The 15,783-nt window shown below is 43.3% G+C and overlaps 2 protein-coding genes across 4 annotated transcripts; one reads left to right on the top strand and one right to left on the bottom strand.

Moving 5' to 3' along the window:
- Nucleotides 1–564: 564 nt before the first annotated feature.
- On the top strand, nucleotides 565–3,832 carry gpx3 (glutathione peroxidase 3). Its single transcript, XM_080502543.1, has 5 exons — nucleotides 565–696; nucleotides 1,964–2,114; nucleotides 2,227–2,344; nucleotides 2,786–2,885; nucleotides 3,306–3,832. Exons 1-5 carry the CDS (start codon nucleotides 619–621, stop codon nucleotides 3,525–3,527), a joined length of 669 nt encoding a protein of 222 aa, XP_080358669.1. The 5' UTR covers nucleotides 565–618; the 3' UTR covers nucleotides 3,528–3,832.
- A 138-nt stretch (nucleotides 3,833–3,970) lies between these two features.
- tnip1 (TNFAIP3 interacting protein 1) lies at nucleotides 3,971–15,178 on the bottom strand. Of its 3 annotated transcripts, none has more exons than XM_080501970.1 (18): nucleotides 15,092–15,178; nucleotides 13,860–14,042; nucleotides 13,173–13,316; nucleotides 12,944–13,029; nucleotides 12,787–12,846; nucleotides 11,977–12,186; nucleotides 11,035–11,129; nucleotides 10,460–10,628; nucleotides 10,188–10,280; nucleotides 9,994–10,059; nucleotides 8,469–8,600; nucleotides 8,237–8,365; nucleotides 8,022–8,156; nucleotides 7,814–7,939; nucleotides 7,135–7,218; nucleotides 6,489–6,614; nucleotides 6,151–6,238; nucleotides 3,971–5,641 (listed from the first exon to the last, which is right to left on the bottom strand). In XM_080501970.1, exons 2-18 carry the CDS (start codon nucleotides 14,005–14,007, stop codon nucleotides 5,547–5,549), a joined length of 1,986 nt encoding a protein of 661 aa, XP_080358096.1. In that variant the 5' UTR covers nucleotides 14,008–14,042; nucleotides 15,092–15,178; the 3' UTR covers nucleotides 3,971–5,546. The 3 variants fall into 3 exon arrangements, with proteins under 3 accessions (XP_080358096.1, XP_080358097.1, XP_080358098.1); XM_080501971.1 differs by having other exon boundaries at nucleotides 6,151–6,223; XM_080501972.1 differs by lacking the exon at nucleotides 6,489–6,614.
- Between the last annotated feature and the right edge of the window lie 605 nt (nucleotides 15,179–15,783).

Genomic DNA, 15,783 nt, shown 5'->3' with positions numbered 1-15,783 from the left:
GATAGGCTATGAGAAGAAACAGGTGAGGTGAGCTTTTGCCTTTTCACAACTTCCTTCCCGGAACGAGTTCATTCATTCATTCATTCATTTGTGCTACAATCGGTCCATATCAGCAGATGGCGACATTTCAAGCAGGCGACGAGAATAATTATATAAATTATCAACTTTCTTGTAAATTTGTTATTTAAACATGTCACTACCATTCATTCATTCAGTATTAGGTTTTATCTACAGTTTACAACATCACACCAGAAAACCACAACAATAAAAAAAATAATAATAAGAATAGTAGTAGTAGTAGTAGTAGTACTTCATTCATTAGTGTTTATATCTACAGGTGAGAACATCGCAACTACACTACAATGATGTAAATATAATTGTGAACTTTCCCATCTCGTCAAATTCATTCATTCATTCATTCATTCATTCATTCCTGCTTCACGTCAGCAGATGGCGACATCTCTGCGGCGATGCCCTCCTCCTCCTCCTCCTCTTCCTCCTCCTCCTCCGCCCCCCCTGCCGGAGGAGGACGTGACTTCCCCTGGGTCCGGGGGGCCGGGTGAAGAGGCTGACAGACGTCCACAGAGAGCCGTCACCGTGTCGGGGAAGGACGGCAGGATGTGGTCGCTCCTCCCGCTGCTGCTGCTGGCTGTGCTGCGTCCCTGCACCGGGTCCGGTTCCGCCGCGCTCTCGCAGGTAGGTTACCTGTTGACATCCGGCTCCGTCTGCATCCACATCCAACAACATCCTCGTCTTTTCCCTCGACACAGTGAGTCCAGGGAGATGTAAGGTTGAGATGCTGCTTGCTAGAGGAAATAATACTCCATATAACCAACCTGAATGTACAATAATAAACAAAAAGACATGCAGGATTCATGTGTTTCAGACTATTTTTGTCAGTTTTGGCCTGATTTAATTTAATTTGCTTGTAGATTGTTTTGGCATGTTGTCAGTATTTTCCCGAATGTTACTCGTGGCAGGTCAAAGACATGACCTCTGTCCTTATCTATTTTTTTTGTTTGTTTTTTTTGCTATGACACAGTTCACCAAATATCTTTTTCATACATCATAATGTTTGAGCATTTTATCGCTTATCTCTGGATTATACCAGCTATAAGACAACAATAATAAATATTCCACTTTGAGAGGTTCTTTTACACATTTACAAACCGCCAGGCTCAAACTGTTAAGTCACACAGTCACTTTCTGTTTTCTCTTGTAGACACACACACCATCACCTCTGGCAAGTGTACAATATTTATTGTTCTCTCTATCACAACACACACTGAGCATTATTTTCCAGTGGCCGCAGGCATTTGCCGTCTCTGGTTCTGTGTTTCATTTCTGCCTCTGAGGGGGCAGACGTCTCCTGTCGACACTGGACTTGTTTACTCTAGTCCACTCAACAACAGAGGCGTGTGGAGGCAGAGAGGCGAAAGTACTGCAGCAGCCCCCCAGGCTGCTTATTTGGTTAAAGCTTCGGTTAAACCATTGAGTAAACAAACTCATGGTGTTTGCCTTGGAAATGGGGGCATAAAGTGGAGGTGGCCGAAGAGATTGTTTATTTGACATTTCAGGACGGTGTTGTAATGAAACGAAAGTTAAGAACGGAAAGTGGCCGAGGGTCAGGGATCTTTTCTTTTTTTTTTTATATAAAAAAAACAAATAATAATATCATACTTGACATGTTTGACCACAGGCAACGTAAATAATCAAGCATCTGTGTGAGGTAAGGGAGGTCAAGGTCGGCCTTTTGGCTCTGTGCGTGCTGTTATAATTGCATAAATAAATAAAAAAACAAACAAAAAAAAAGCCCAAAACAAATCACACACATAGCGCACGGTGGGTCTCTGTAGACAAATTCAAAAGTTTTTTTTCTGAGAACTGGACTGAATGCACTAAGTGGTTTGATTGCCTGTCAAAACAAATGTAACCTTCTTTGACCCTTTGTCCACACCCCCAGAAATGTGACTCATCGACAGATGGCACCATTTACAAATACAAGGCAAAGACTCTGAATGGCAGTCGCACAGTGAACCTCAGCGACTACGCAGGAAAGAGCGTCCTGTTTGTGAACGTGGCGACATACTGAGGGTACACCTTCCAGTATGTGGGTGAGAAACACTAACCTCATCTGCTATTTATTTTTATGGTAGGAAGAAAATCAAGGTCACCACGCATAATTTGTTTTCTTCTTCTTCTTCTTCTTTTATTTTAACAAATTAGAACTGAATGCACTTCATGAGGAGATGAAATCCCTCGGCCTCACGATTCTCGGCTTCCCCTGCAACCAGTTTGGGAAACAGGAACCGGGAGAAGACCAGGAGATCCTGCTGGGTTTGAAGTGAGATAACATTCACAAGTGCAAATCAAATCCGCATATACTTTCCATAAAGTGAGAGTCGTGTTGCTTCAAAAGCTTTGAGGAATGTGTCTTGGGAGCATATAGACTCACTCAATGGTAAAGCTCCGTAACGTAAGACCCCGAGGCTGAATGCAGAGAGGAATTTGCAATATTGGTAAATCCCCTATCTATCAACAAAGCTTCATTTAATCAGGAAAATATCCTTTAGTGAAAAGATTGGCTTATATACAAAAAAAAAAAAAAATATATATATATATATATATATATATATGTTTCTGATCCGGTCACTCATCGTAGATCGTCAGCAGTGTCTGGGTCGTGAACTGGTTCTGCTGTTTGTCATGAATCTGGTGCAACTGCCAGGCCGCTAAGTGCTCACAGCCACATGCGCTGATAAGCCGCCCTCTCTCTGAATTCCAGACATGTCAGACCCGGCGGTGGATTTGTTCCAAACTTCCTGCTGTTTGAGAAAGGTGATGTGAACGGACAAGACGAGCAGGCGGTGTTCACTTTCCTCAAGGTAATTCATGGTGTCCTTCTCTTGATTTCAGCTGAGACTTTGTGTGTTTTGAATGATTTTTTTCTTCCCCTCAGCTGTAGATATAATTTGAGGTTTCACAAATATAAAGATTTTCTTAAATATACTGCCAACTTTTAGTGAAAAAACACCTCGCATTCCTAATAGAATTCCCTGTCAATCCCTATACTATGTATTATAAGCACAGGTGTTTTTGCTGATTGATTTGATTGTTTTCCCAACATGCATCTCCAAATATTTTTGATGATTTAAAAAAAAAAAAGTTATGAAAATATTTAGTGGATGTTCAGAACTAAATAAGCTTGTACATTTCTAAGGTTTTCCAAAATGTGTACTTGTACTGGGTGAAGGGGTGAACCCACTGCGGCCCGGTTCCACTGACCTGTGCTCTCCGTCACACAGAGCTCCTGCCCCCCAGCCGGGAGCGACTTTGGCAGCGCTGCCGGCAGATTGTTCTGGGAGCCCCTGAAGACCAGCGACATCAAGTGGAACTTTGAGAAGTTTCTGGTGGGACCGAACGGAAAGCCGGTGAGAAGGTGGCACGCCAGCGTCAACGTCTCCGAGGTCCGGGCCGACATCCACAAATACCTGCTCCAGCTCTACACACAGGATGTTTTTAATTAGATCGCCGCCGCAACCGTATTGTCCATCCATTTTAAGTAATATGCTGTAGTAGAGAATGAAGAGCGTGAACGGTTGTGAGTGTGACGCGACAGCTCCTGACACCTGAAGACGACATGTTGAATGAAGAGGAGGCTTGAAAACAGAAATTCTGTGGTGCCTCTTTGGAGCGTGGGCTTCAGGGCGGCCTTTCAGTGCATTCAGGCTGCCCTGCCATCCCACAGCACCATGTCATCTTCCAATCCCAGGACCTGGTCGCCGTCACAGCCTCAACGCGAATTGCTTTCAATAAATCATCGCAAACACAACACAGATGTGCAGAGATTTTGTTTTTTGTCAGTAACTGTGGCTTCTACGGTCATGTCAAGGTAAAAAAAAAAAAATGGGGGGGGTGATTGAATAAGCAAGGTGACATACTAAGACATTTAGAATAGATTTATTAAGCCAGTCAAATACAAAAAGTCTCACATGTGCTTTTGCCTACAGCAAAAAAAAAAAAGGGAAAAAAAAGGCTACAAACCAGGAAAATACAACTGCCAGTAATTACAGCGTACCATTCAAAGTGCAATTCTGTTCATATCTCATTTCCGCTCTCATCCATCAGCCACTTTCTTTCCCGTTACTTATAAAACCGAGCATTTTACCAAAGTCTCCTCCATACATTTTGAAGCCCTTCGTCTTGACTACTTGAAATACGCTATACTAAGAGAATTTTGTAATTGGTTTCATTCAGTTGCTTTTGAGAGAAGTTTGCCCTTCTTTTGTAGACAGTGACAGTATGACATAGAGGGGGGGGGGGGGGGGGCTCCCGCTGGTTGCTGGGCTCTCGACTGGGTGTTACAGCAGTTCACAGGTCAGTCGGCATGGCATGGATTGCTGGTTGTTGAAGTGGACAGAGAGCAGAGCCAGACATCCTGGCAGAGGTTTCTACCCTCTCAGGAGCGGCCGCACTGCTGTAACTCGGGGTCGAGGGCCGACAAATACTGATGAGAGTCTTCCTCGCTCTGCGGGCCGGAGCACTAATTCATGTGATGTTAAGAGGATGAGAGGAGGCAGCCGAACGCTGCTGTGCCGCCTTCTACATGCTGCGTGTCGGGAGGGGGGGGGGGGCTGGACTGTGGGCCACAGTAAAAGAGGCTGTAAAAATATCGAAATGAGTGGTCAAATCAAGTAGAAGTGTCGTTTAATGAGATTAGGTCCATCATCATGGAGGAAAAAAGAAAAAACAAACAAAACAAAAAAAAAAAGGTTGTGTATGTTCTGTGCATTGTGTCTCGTGTCTGATACAAACATACAATGTCAATAGCTACAATATATTTGGATTACACTAACAACATAGAAAGAACAGCATTACTAAAGACAATGATTTACACTTAGTCAATGCAACTATCAAAACAGCAGGTTATAAATAAATTATCAATAATCACAATCATGTTTTTGGTATGATACCGTCAAAATTCATTTCCCAAAATTTTTGTATGTCAACAACCACTTTTGAACAGTTACACATATGGGACAGTTCTATAACATCGATGGTACTGAAGAAACCCTCATAAATCAATTAACATTCACATTATAAATTCTATGATTCAGTGTACCTATATAATCATTCATTGTGGGAATGAGTATATGTAGTCTTAGTCATATTGGGGAATGGCTTCCTGTAACCCTACAAGTAACAAACTACATGTCAGGTTGTCACATACTTGCAGAGAGACAATTACATAGGTATATTCTCTGGAAATAAAAACAATGTCAATTATTCCAACCTATTTAACAAATGACTTAAGTTTCCCGATAAAAAAAAAAGAAAAAGAAAAAATCTAAATAATAATTCATGTATATATTCAGAATAGCGAAGTGTTTCACAAATAGCCTTATAAAACGCAAGTATAAACAACAGTACAATAGGATATCTACAGTTCAGTAGGAAAATTATAGATCAAATCACACCTTGTCAACTCAAACACAAACTGATTTCATGCTACTACCCAGACTCCAGTAGGTGGGTACGGTGATGCTTTAGTGCTTTCCAGGGTCAATGTTCTGTCGCTCCCTTTTACCAAATCCTCCTGCTGCCGCTGCCGCCGCCGCCGCTGCTGCTGCTGCGGACTGATCTGCACACACAAAACAGGCACAAGTCCACTTTAATCCTCACGCCCTCACACTGTGCTGGAGAAGGTTCAGTCAAGTTAAAATTCACGCTCTCGAAATATGGGATCAGCAAAGATGCAGACAGGACGATATTTAGGAGTTACTTGTTAATTAATGTTATTGAAAGAGCAAAAATAACTTTTTTGACATAGGTGAATCTTAAAAATTGAGGAAATCAATAAAAAGTTAACTATCAATTGTGATAGTTTTTGATGAAAAATACAGAAACTATTGAAATATGTTGAGATATACTGTATTTGGTTTTTATTAGTCATAAGCTGCATTATAAAGTTGTTACATATTTAAATTTATAGATAACTAATTTATTAAGTTTCCCCATCATATTTTTAGATAAACCTACACTACTATCCACAATAATAATACAAGAATAAAAAGAATCGCTATCACTTGTAAACAAATGCTAAACTTATGACTCGGCACAATAGACAGTACTCAGCAGTCTGTATCTCACCTGCGTTTTCTGGCGGTGGTCTGGAACTTTCTCCGACTGCCGCTCTGGTCCCTCTCGGCTGAGGAAATGACATCTGCCAAGGAAAACCCTGATCAAAGAGACAGCACCACCCAAGTTACAATCTTTAAACATCCCCATCATCCCAACCAGCAGCCCTCAAGTGTTTATGGTTTCCTATCGATGGTGGTTGGGTGTAAGCGTGTTGCTCCCGGCATGTAAGGGGAGTAGAGGTGATGGGGAGAAAAATAAATAAATAAATACAAAATAAGAGCCTTGTTTCCTCAGTGAACCGGAGTCACTCCAGAGACAGAGACAGAGGGGCTTTAGAGCGCCCTTACCGGGGTAACAGGCTGGAAGTCTCGTACAGGGGGCGGTGCTGCGGCGGCTGCGGCTGTGGCGCCTGCTGCATTGGGCATCCGGGCAGGGAAGTGTACGGGCCAACCCTCCAGGCCCTGCGGTCCCACCTGCACAAAGGGACCACAGTAGGGAGGGCTCAGCGGGCCGTTCACCGAGCCTGACCAGGGGTCTGAGGTAAGTCTTTCCCGCCGCTGCCCCCAACGAGGGATCGCAAGTACACATGCGATCCCCAATGGGTCAACCACTGCTATCCTGCCAATGCAGCGGCCCTGCTGTGATCTGGCCCACTGCTGACCTTTGACCCTGCGGCACCCGCCCTTTGGAGTGCAAATATTCCACCTGCTGATCCCCCCCGAGTGCCGACAAATATGGCTGGCTGTAGTGAGGCTCTTGTGCTGGATGTGTTATTACTTCCAACCTAATCATCCAGTCAGGCAAGACTGCGTTCTGTCACAAGGGGGCGCTAGACTGCAAGGTTTGTCTCCAATTGCCCTATCCGTCATCAAAAGCAGGAGCACGTATGGCCCGAACAAAGAGTTTTTACCCATCCAGTCTGGCAGTGTCTTCAGTCACCATTTCAGTACATGTGCAGTGGATCAGGCTCAGGCCTGGGCAGAAAACCAGTACCTGTTTGTGATGCTGCATCTGCAGTCTCTCCAGCTTACACCGCTCCGTACGCTCCCGCTGACACTCGTTCTGCGCCTGATGAAGCTGGACCACACGAGAGAGGACAAAATAAACCTGCCGTTAGAGCGATTTCGGTGCAATGTGCAAAAGGAATGGGAGGAAGCACTTCAGCCAAATCATCGACAATAAATGACAAACTGACTTGGTTGAATTTAAGTTCAGAGTTATTTTACTGTTAAAACATTTCAATGATTAATTCATATTGATTGAATATGAAAAATGCTGCCGTTTGACTAAAATAATGAACGGTTTGAAGTTGCACCGCATGCCGACTTGTGCTTATGGCAGTTGGTGATTGACAGTTTTTAAAGCAACAATCAGCTCCAATGTTTACATTGATCACGACTTCAGATAGTATTACTTCACTGCACTACTTCAGCATACACCGAGGCAGGCCTGGACAATTTACAGCCAGTGAGTCACATGGAAGCGGTCAATAAATAATTCTAAATCCACTGAAAACTCGGGAAGGAGCTGAATGCTGATAGGATAAGAACTAGTATAATCGAAGTACGAGATGACCATTTATTACCAATGTCTGATACAAAGTGCTACCCCCCCCCCCCCCCCCCCCCCCCCAAGAGAGAGAGAATTCATGTCATATAGACCTCACACGTACCTGATTGGTCAAATTAGTAATCTGACCCTGGAGTCTCTCAACTTGCCGTCTCAAGTCTTCTTTTTCCTCGTTCATTCGCTCCCTGTCACTTCTTTCTTTCCTGAAGTCTTCCTCAAAGATTTTTACCTGAAGAACAGGACCAACATCAGTCAAGGAAATGTGTGTGTGTGTATGTGTGTGTGTATAAAGCTTTTCTTATGTGCTTCACCTGCTCCTTTAGGACAGCGATTTGAGTGAGGAGTTCCTGTTTCTTCAGGTTATTGGCTGCATCTGCGAAGTTACCCTGACCAGGAGGTTGTTGCGAGGATGAAGGGGTGTGCAGGTTTAAGGCTTCCTCTAAAGCCTGAGAGAAACGCGGGTCAATCAGGCGACGTGAAACGCCTCAGCACAGTGTTGCTCCGTTTGCATCTCCTCCACACTCACCCGGTTGAGGCGTTGGATCTCTTTCTCCTGATACTCTCTCTGTTTGCTGAGGGGCAGAAGCTGATCCTGCAGGTAGCGAACCTTCTGCTTCAGCTCGGTGGTTTCGGAGTTTAAACACTCCTTCTCCCCCTGAAACAGTCAAATTATTCTAAATAGCTCTCTTCCAGTATCTCGCATCTTTGCTAATGCACTTCTGTGTATTGCTTCAGTAAGTCGGTCCAGCGATACTCACCTGTACATTTTCAATCTTGGACTTGGCCAGCAGCAACTTCTTGTCGTAGTCGCGCTGCCGCTGCTCTCGCTCGGCCTCCAGCTCGAGCACAGTTTTCTGGGACTCAGCCAGCCGTTGTCTGAGGTCTGTGATCTGAGAGACAAAAGAAAAGCATTTCGCCGAGGAGAGCATTTTAGAAAAAGTTGAACCACCAGCAGGTGGATGTGTGTCTTTAGAAATGTTTTTTTTTTTTTTTAAACAAAAAAGAAAGAGCTGTGTGTTATCAAATATAAACAAAGCCATGGCAGCTAAGACGCATTCCTGTTTTCATGTCGATCACAAAACCGAGTGACGCAAATGGATATATCTAGGGTTCTGTGGTTCAAACCCAAGGCTGCATGGTGTCCCCATCTCAACGGAGTGTGAATATAGGTTTGTGTATAATTATGGGTGAGCGCAACCATAGGTGTGCGAGAGTGTGCACGTCTGTGCTGCCCTCTGACTGCACCATGGCAGGAAGTCAGCGGGTACCGCGAGGTGAGGGGAATTTCTTGCTGAAGTGTGACAAGGCCTTGTGGTGAGTGCGTGCTCAGAAGACTGCGAGCTTTTGCGAGACTGCACCTATTCCACTGGACACGCATACGCGAAAAATAAAACACACACAAATACTTTGCTGCCAAGTGATGCACAAACGTCACTCATGTTTACAAGAGAGTGAAGTTCACAAGGGTTAACATTTGAAAAAAAAAAGGGCAAATTGAGCATTTAACAAGCTAAATAACCCATCTGGTATATTTGCACACATGTTGCTGCCGGTGTCACGATATGCGTGTGTGTGTGCGTGTGTGTGTGTGTGTAGATAGTCATCGTTTGTGAAGAAAAATCCTAACACCACTAATAAAGATATCAGTGTATCAGTATATGGCTGCTTGTTGTCACAGTGGTCGTCATAGTAACCCATTGTGTGACGTGCACTGCAGACTTGGCTAGTTTTTAAACGGAGGGCCCTTCTGTCACAGTCGGCTTCAAACCCAGGTCCCACACACTCGAGGTCAGGCCTCAACACACCACGGGACATCCACTTCTACGTATAACGCGGCCACTAAATGGAAGTCCGTTCCTATTGTGTTGTAGTAATAATTCAATAGTTAGTGTCACACACAGTGATTCAAAGGAATAAGTCATCCTTTCATTAAAAATACACAAAGTTCCGAAATGCGAAACATCTCCGGAAGCTGAAATAGTCGAGCGAATTACAAATCTATGACGACATAACCATGTTGTTGATGAGTTTGTGTGTGTGAGATGTGGCTTAACCTGAATGGATCACACCTTGTGCATGTTTTATTAATTTCCAACATTAAATATGACTTGTTGGATTGAACAAAACATCCCGAACTCAAACTCTGCAAATGTGTGCAATATTTCTAATTTTAGTAGTGAAGAAGCCTTTAAGAATGACTATTGCAGATTTATAAATCAGTCAGTGACATGGGTCACGTCTTCCCACTCCCTTTTGGAAACAGCTGCAAAGTCATCACTGTACCTTCTGCTCGAACTGTGACTTCATGGAGTTCCACTGAATGTCCCACTGCTTGTTCACCTCCAGCACCTTTAAAGCAGAGCCAGTAAGTGATGAAAACAAACAAACACATTGGAAACAAAGTGCAGCGAGACTTTCCCCTGTGTCAAAAAAGGATGAGCAGCAAGTTTATAAAAAAAAAAAACCAAGAGACTCACATCCTTTCTCTGCTTCTCTAAAAGCTTGATCTTTTTTTCATACACCTCAACATCACATGGTTTGGTTGGGGTTTTCTCTGCAGCCTTTCCACTCTGTGGAAACACAAGACATTCCTCAATCCACAATCTTCATCACATGAGAAACAAACCAGGAAGTTTTAGGTCAAATATCCACTAAACAAACAGTCAATAAATGCCTCCCTAAAACAAGTAAAGCTTTGGATACAGTGGCTCGTACATTATATTTTCCCAATTGATATATTTCAAACTACCTTCTGGGGTGTGGTGGCCTCCATTTTTGGTCGCACGGCAGCAGATTCTTCTTTAGCGAGCTCCTCTCTGACCGCGGGGGCTTCGCTTTCCGATGGCGACGCGGTGGATGTGGATGGTGCTGCCGCTGCCCCTCCTGTGACAAGCTCCTTGAGTTTCTGATTCTCCTGTCTGAATCCACAAGAAAATGAAAATGATAGTGTGTGTGTGCGTGAGAGCAAACACCCTTTCCCACAGCTTCTTGAACTTTTGATTTGGGTTCAGGATGCCTTGGGAAGAACCTGCAAAGCCCACTCTGGTTGAAGGTTGAGTGGTGGAATAATCCCCTGACGCGAAGTGAAAGCGAGGGCAGTGACAAAGTAAACAATACAAACGGTTAATTTTAAACTATTTCGCTCGTACAAACAAAGACATCAGTGGTGGTATTGTTTAATTATTTAAAGAGAAGTGACAAGTTTCAGATCTTTGTCCTTCTTGACCTTACTAACAATGAAAGTGTCTGCTTGTTGACAGAAGCAACACAGAGCTGAGTCAAATTAGTAAACAAAAGAGAGTGGGAAAAAAAAACAAAGTTTACCTGAGCTGTTCCAAATCTCGATTTCTGATATGATGATCCTCTTCCATTTTCTTTCGAAGCTCATTGTTCTCCTGCCTGAGCTGCTCACAGAGAGTCTAAAATACACACAAAACGTTACCTTTGCAGTTATTTTTTCCCAAATCTGCATATTGACACAAGCCAGGAGTAATCGTCCTCACCACAATAAAAAGTACAAATCATGTGCATGAAGCAAATTTACCAGGAAATGGTAGAAATGTTTCTAACACAACCCCAAAACTAATAACCACTTTTTCTCCCAAGCTGTTCAGTATGCATCGGAAGCTGTACGTTAGTCATTTTGAAAAGAAAAAAAATGTTATGGTTCCAAGTGGGACGTACTTTTTATGCTGAAAGCTACAAACTGATGTGCTACTTTGCGTGCGCCTTGAAACTAACACATTTGTCTTTTTACTGTGATCACAATTGATCACTACTTTTAAAATATAAAATCCACCTGAAAAATCTTTTAAATCAAAAGGTTGGTGAAATGACCTCAAGTGCCATCTATGCAGATGACCCACTACTCATCAAGTACCAGCGTTATGCAGATGTGGATGTTTTTTGTGCCTCATTAACTTCCACCGCACAGACACACAAATGACTGTCACTGTGACGAAACAGCGCGTTACATCTGCGTCTGTAAAAGCTACAGTTTCGACACCCACAACTCAGAAAACCTGACACTACACCACTTTTTACAAGTCAGCATACCAGCTGCTAAACTATCAGTCATGTGCACAAGACCATTCAATCTTTATTAGAAAGTTCGTGAAAATAAACAGCATCCGAATAAGTTACAATATTGAAAAAAAAATGAATCAAGATTTGAAAACTATCAAACTAGCTAAACAAAGTAGAGTTAAGTAAAACAAAACAAAAAAAATACATAGAATTTTCCTGATCCTGTGATGCGTTTCATACCTGTAGGAGGGAGGTCCGCTGTTCATTCTTTTGGACCTTTGAGGAAAGATGGTGGAACTCCACCGCCATGCGACCGAGGTGAGCGAGCAGTTGGTTCGGGTTGGACTCCTCCGCGAATATGCTGAACGAGCTCTCCAGTCTCTTCAGCTGGCTCGCCAGCTCGATGTTCTCCTGAGGAAGGAGGGGAATGACGCCTGCCGCTGACCCAGCCTGGAGAATTCCACACAGGTGAACAGTCAGTCACGATGACTCAACAGTAGACGAGCAGCAAGTGATGGGTCACATCAGCAAATAACACAGTGCCAGAGTCACTGCGTTATTAAAAGGAGATGGAGCATCTAAAAAAGTGCCAAACCAGTCTGCCCAGTTTAATTATAATTTAGTCTTTGTTGTTAGTTATGCCAGTTCTTCTATTTACGTATAGTGTCTGCGTCAAAGTGTTTAATAATAAGTCGGCCAATCAGATCATATTCTGACGTCATGTAAATGAAATATTGCGGGATGCCTTAGTGCCCCACGAACAGATCTCCCAGGATCTAGTGTGTGAATGAATCAGCGGTGTAAATGTAGTCCGTAAAAATCCTGGACTTTCCCCTGACTGACTCAGGCTGGAGCTGCCGGTGTTGAGTTTGTTGGTGAGTCAACAGACAAAGGATAAATTCCTCACAACTGACATGAGGCAGAAATATTGAATTTAACTGGAGTACATCAAACACAATTTTAATAAGTAATCACGTCTGCCATGTTAATATGCACATATTGAGGGTTTTGCAATATCAATGGTCGTCAAAGTATTTGTTCAGTACGTACTGTCAAAGCATCTGGAGTCTTTCCCTCTATATTCACCACCTCAAACTCTGATAAGGCCTCCTGTAACAGACCCAACAGGTTAGGGAAGACTGTAGTAACCCAGATTCCATGACTGCCTCACAAACTTGTTATGTTTTGTAACAGTGAACTGACTTACATTGGGCTTGTCAGGCTGAAGGGTTTTCCCTAAACAGCTTGTCTGCTCCTCCTTCTGCTCCGCAGGAGGGTGTAAACAAGGTTTACCTGTCACGGTTCATACCAAAATCAAGGTTAACGCAGTACACCCACACAAAACACATTGCAAAGGGGTTATAACCTGCACAATAACTCACAAACATGAATATGCTCAAATAAGTCCTCATTCGCATCAAGTCAGTGGGACCTACTTTGTGTGTCAGTCTGATTGGGTCCTCCCATACACAGACTGGCTGCAAAGCTGGAGGACTTGAGGGCTTCGTTGTCCCTGACGAGCTCTTCCACTCGCTGCCGAAGTCTGGACGCCTCTGACTGAGACTCTTCCAGCAAATCACCTGCAAGTTTTAGCCCGGGATTACGTTTCTGCCCTGCAGCACCTCAGAGGAGTTTCGCTTCACTTTGAATCAGAATCTGAAGACCTCAGCATGAGCAGCCATCAAATAGGATGTGACGAATGTTCTGTGAAAATTTACGTGGAACCAGCATTCCTTTGGTGAGTCACAAAAGGCGCAATCAGACCATTCGCATCAGAAATGTGAGGGTTTAAACACACAACCAGTGTTGATTTTCAGGTTTTTCTACATTCCAGCTTAACCAACGAGTTTTCAAGTTTTTGATAAGAAAATCAAGTTACACCGATCGTTATGAAAGGCATTATATTATGTCTTTGTGACTCCAATAAAAATGTGTTGATTTAAAATTATTTGTTGTTCACTTTATAAAACAATCGGGGCATGTCTACGTAGTCACCTGAATACAAAAATCTCAAGTCAATAAAAACCCCAGCTGGTGTGTAGTTTCAGAAGCATTACTCCAACTTTCCTCAGATACCTCGCTATAGTCTTCTTTATTTTTTGGGGGGTTTTTTTGGAACATACCTAAGCTCTTCAGTCCCTTCATTCGCTCTCTCAGCATGCTGTTCTCCTCCATGAGTTGTCGATAGCTGCTTCCCCCCATGGCCTCCTCCCTGGCCTTGACCTCACTCCCACCTGGATCATAGATGCGGTATGGACCCTTCCCTTCCATTGCCGTGGCTCACTTCCTATACATGGTCCCTTAAACTGTGGGGGGGAAAAGATGGTCGCTTTCAGTTTAGGTCTCAGAGAGGAAAGAGACAATTTAAATACAACGGAAAAAGATTTAAAAAAGACACAAAGAACCTGACCTTTAAATCAACCCACTGGAATCACAAAAGCAGTAACCCAAGACATGCATGGTTATGAAATATAAAAAGTATTATTAATCCAATAGTAATCGGGTGCTTCACATGGACTGAATCAAATACAAAGGAGAAATTAAATATTGTTTAGTAAACTTATATGCTGCATGTCGTCAATTTGAGATGATTTAGCTCTAAATATGATCATGTTGCAAAGGATAAAATTCCCATCACAGATGTTGGATATCACAAAAAAAAACTAGATTTAGAGCTATGATGGAAAAGATCAACTTAATTTTTAAAGGCCTGTTTTAAAGTGGTAACAATTAACATGAAATGTTTTCTTTTTTCACTCAGACTAAACCATGTTAGAGCAGCCATAGCAGACAAAAATCAATTTCTCCCACTATAGTAAGCCTGCACGTCCACGATTTTCTCGGCTATAATTATCACCATTTAAACAATCGAGGAGGAAGCAGTGAGGAAGAGAAAACCAGATATAGCTCCATGATGCTCCCCTGCCAGGATGAGACATATGGCAACAATGTGCTAGCGTTTCCCATGGCTAAATATGACAACTACAGCGTTCACATCCGAAGGAAGAAAGAGACAAAAGCAGGACAAAAAGATAGCAAAACCTTACGCGAATCCTCCTGACAAATACATATCCGGCGGACAGGGATCACATTTAGCTCCATGGAGCTAATGATAGCCACCTTGATTGGCTGAAGAAGGCTAATATTAGTTTTCGCTGTTGTCATGCAAATTGCTAGCAACATCTTCGTTAGCTGTCGGCTATAGCTAACAGTAAATGACAGAGCGGGACAGGCGGCCGCCAGCTCCTCTTATTCTCCCGCCGCACACACTTTAACTCGGAGCGGAGAGTGAGCGGGGAAAGCGGGAGGTGAACGGCGAAGAGGCAGACAAAGAGCTGTGTTTCAGGCTGAGTACCTTTCTGCTCGCAGTGGCCTCTCGTCTCTCTGCCCAGACATCTATTGCGGAAGTGGTCTGCCGAGTCTCTGCTGTAACCTGGGAAATTCCACCTCGCGACGTTTGATGGTAAACAGCGGTGATTGACAGCGCGGCGGACCAATCAGACCGCGGCGCGCTGACAGCGAGGGAGGGGGAGGGGCCAACAGGAACCGCTGCTCTCAATGTAAACACAGGAGCTGTGTGCTCCATAGACCCAAAACTGCACCTGTTCTGATCGTGCTGCGCGCACAGGGGACTTCTAAATATCCACTAAGAGATGGACAATTTCAACAGTCCTGACTGGACTCCTGGGTCTCAATGGCTCAAATTTAACATTTTCTTCATAACTGTTAAAATCCCCTATAATAAACATACAAATGCATCCTTCTTTTTTTTTTTATTGAATGACTTCTTTCTTCATTGATAAATTCAAAGACGCGGCTTGAGGGGGTTTCTGTGATTGCATCACACAGCATGTTTCCTCTGAACTCAGAACGAAAAAGGCCCTTAAGTCCATAAGACAGATAAAGTGGAATTATTTTGCAAGAACACTGAGTAACATCTGACAGTTTTATTGGGGTTGAAAAGGACGTCATCTAACAAACACTGAATGAATGGACGAGTAGCATTTCAGTTTCAAAGAATCTAGCATCCATTTTAGAAATCTCCAA

The sequence above is a fragment of the Blennius ocellaris genome (genome assembly GCF_963422515.1).
Source record: "Blennius ocellaris genome assembly, chromosome: 9".
NCBI classification, from domain to species: Eukaryota; Metazoa; Chordata; class Actinopteri; order Blenniiformes; family Blenniidae; genus Blennius; species Blennius ocellaris.
The sequence above is the reverse complement of the archived record's forward strand: the minus strand, read 5'-3'. Positions and strand labels throughout refer to the sequence as shown.

Excerpts from the sequence above, each read along its gene's own strand:
- tnip1 (XM_080501970.1), bottom strand. The coding sequence starts at position 14,007 with ATGGAAGGGAAGGGTCCATACCGCATCTATGATCCAGGTGGGAGTGAG. Across the intron at positions 10,629-11,034 it reads CGAGATTTGGAACAGCTCAG|ACAGGAGAATCAGAAACTCA; the intron begins GTAAACTTTGTT and ends TTGTGGATTCAG. Across the intron at positions 8,157-8,236 it reads AGATCCAACGCCTCAACCGG|GCTTTAGAGGAAGCCTTAAA; the intron begins GTGAGTGTGGAG and ends CGTTTCTCTCAG.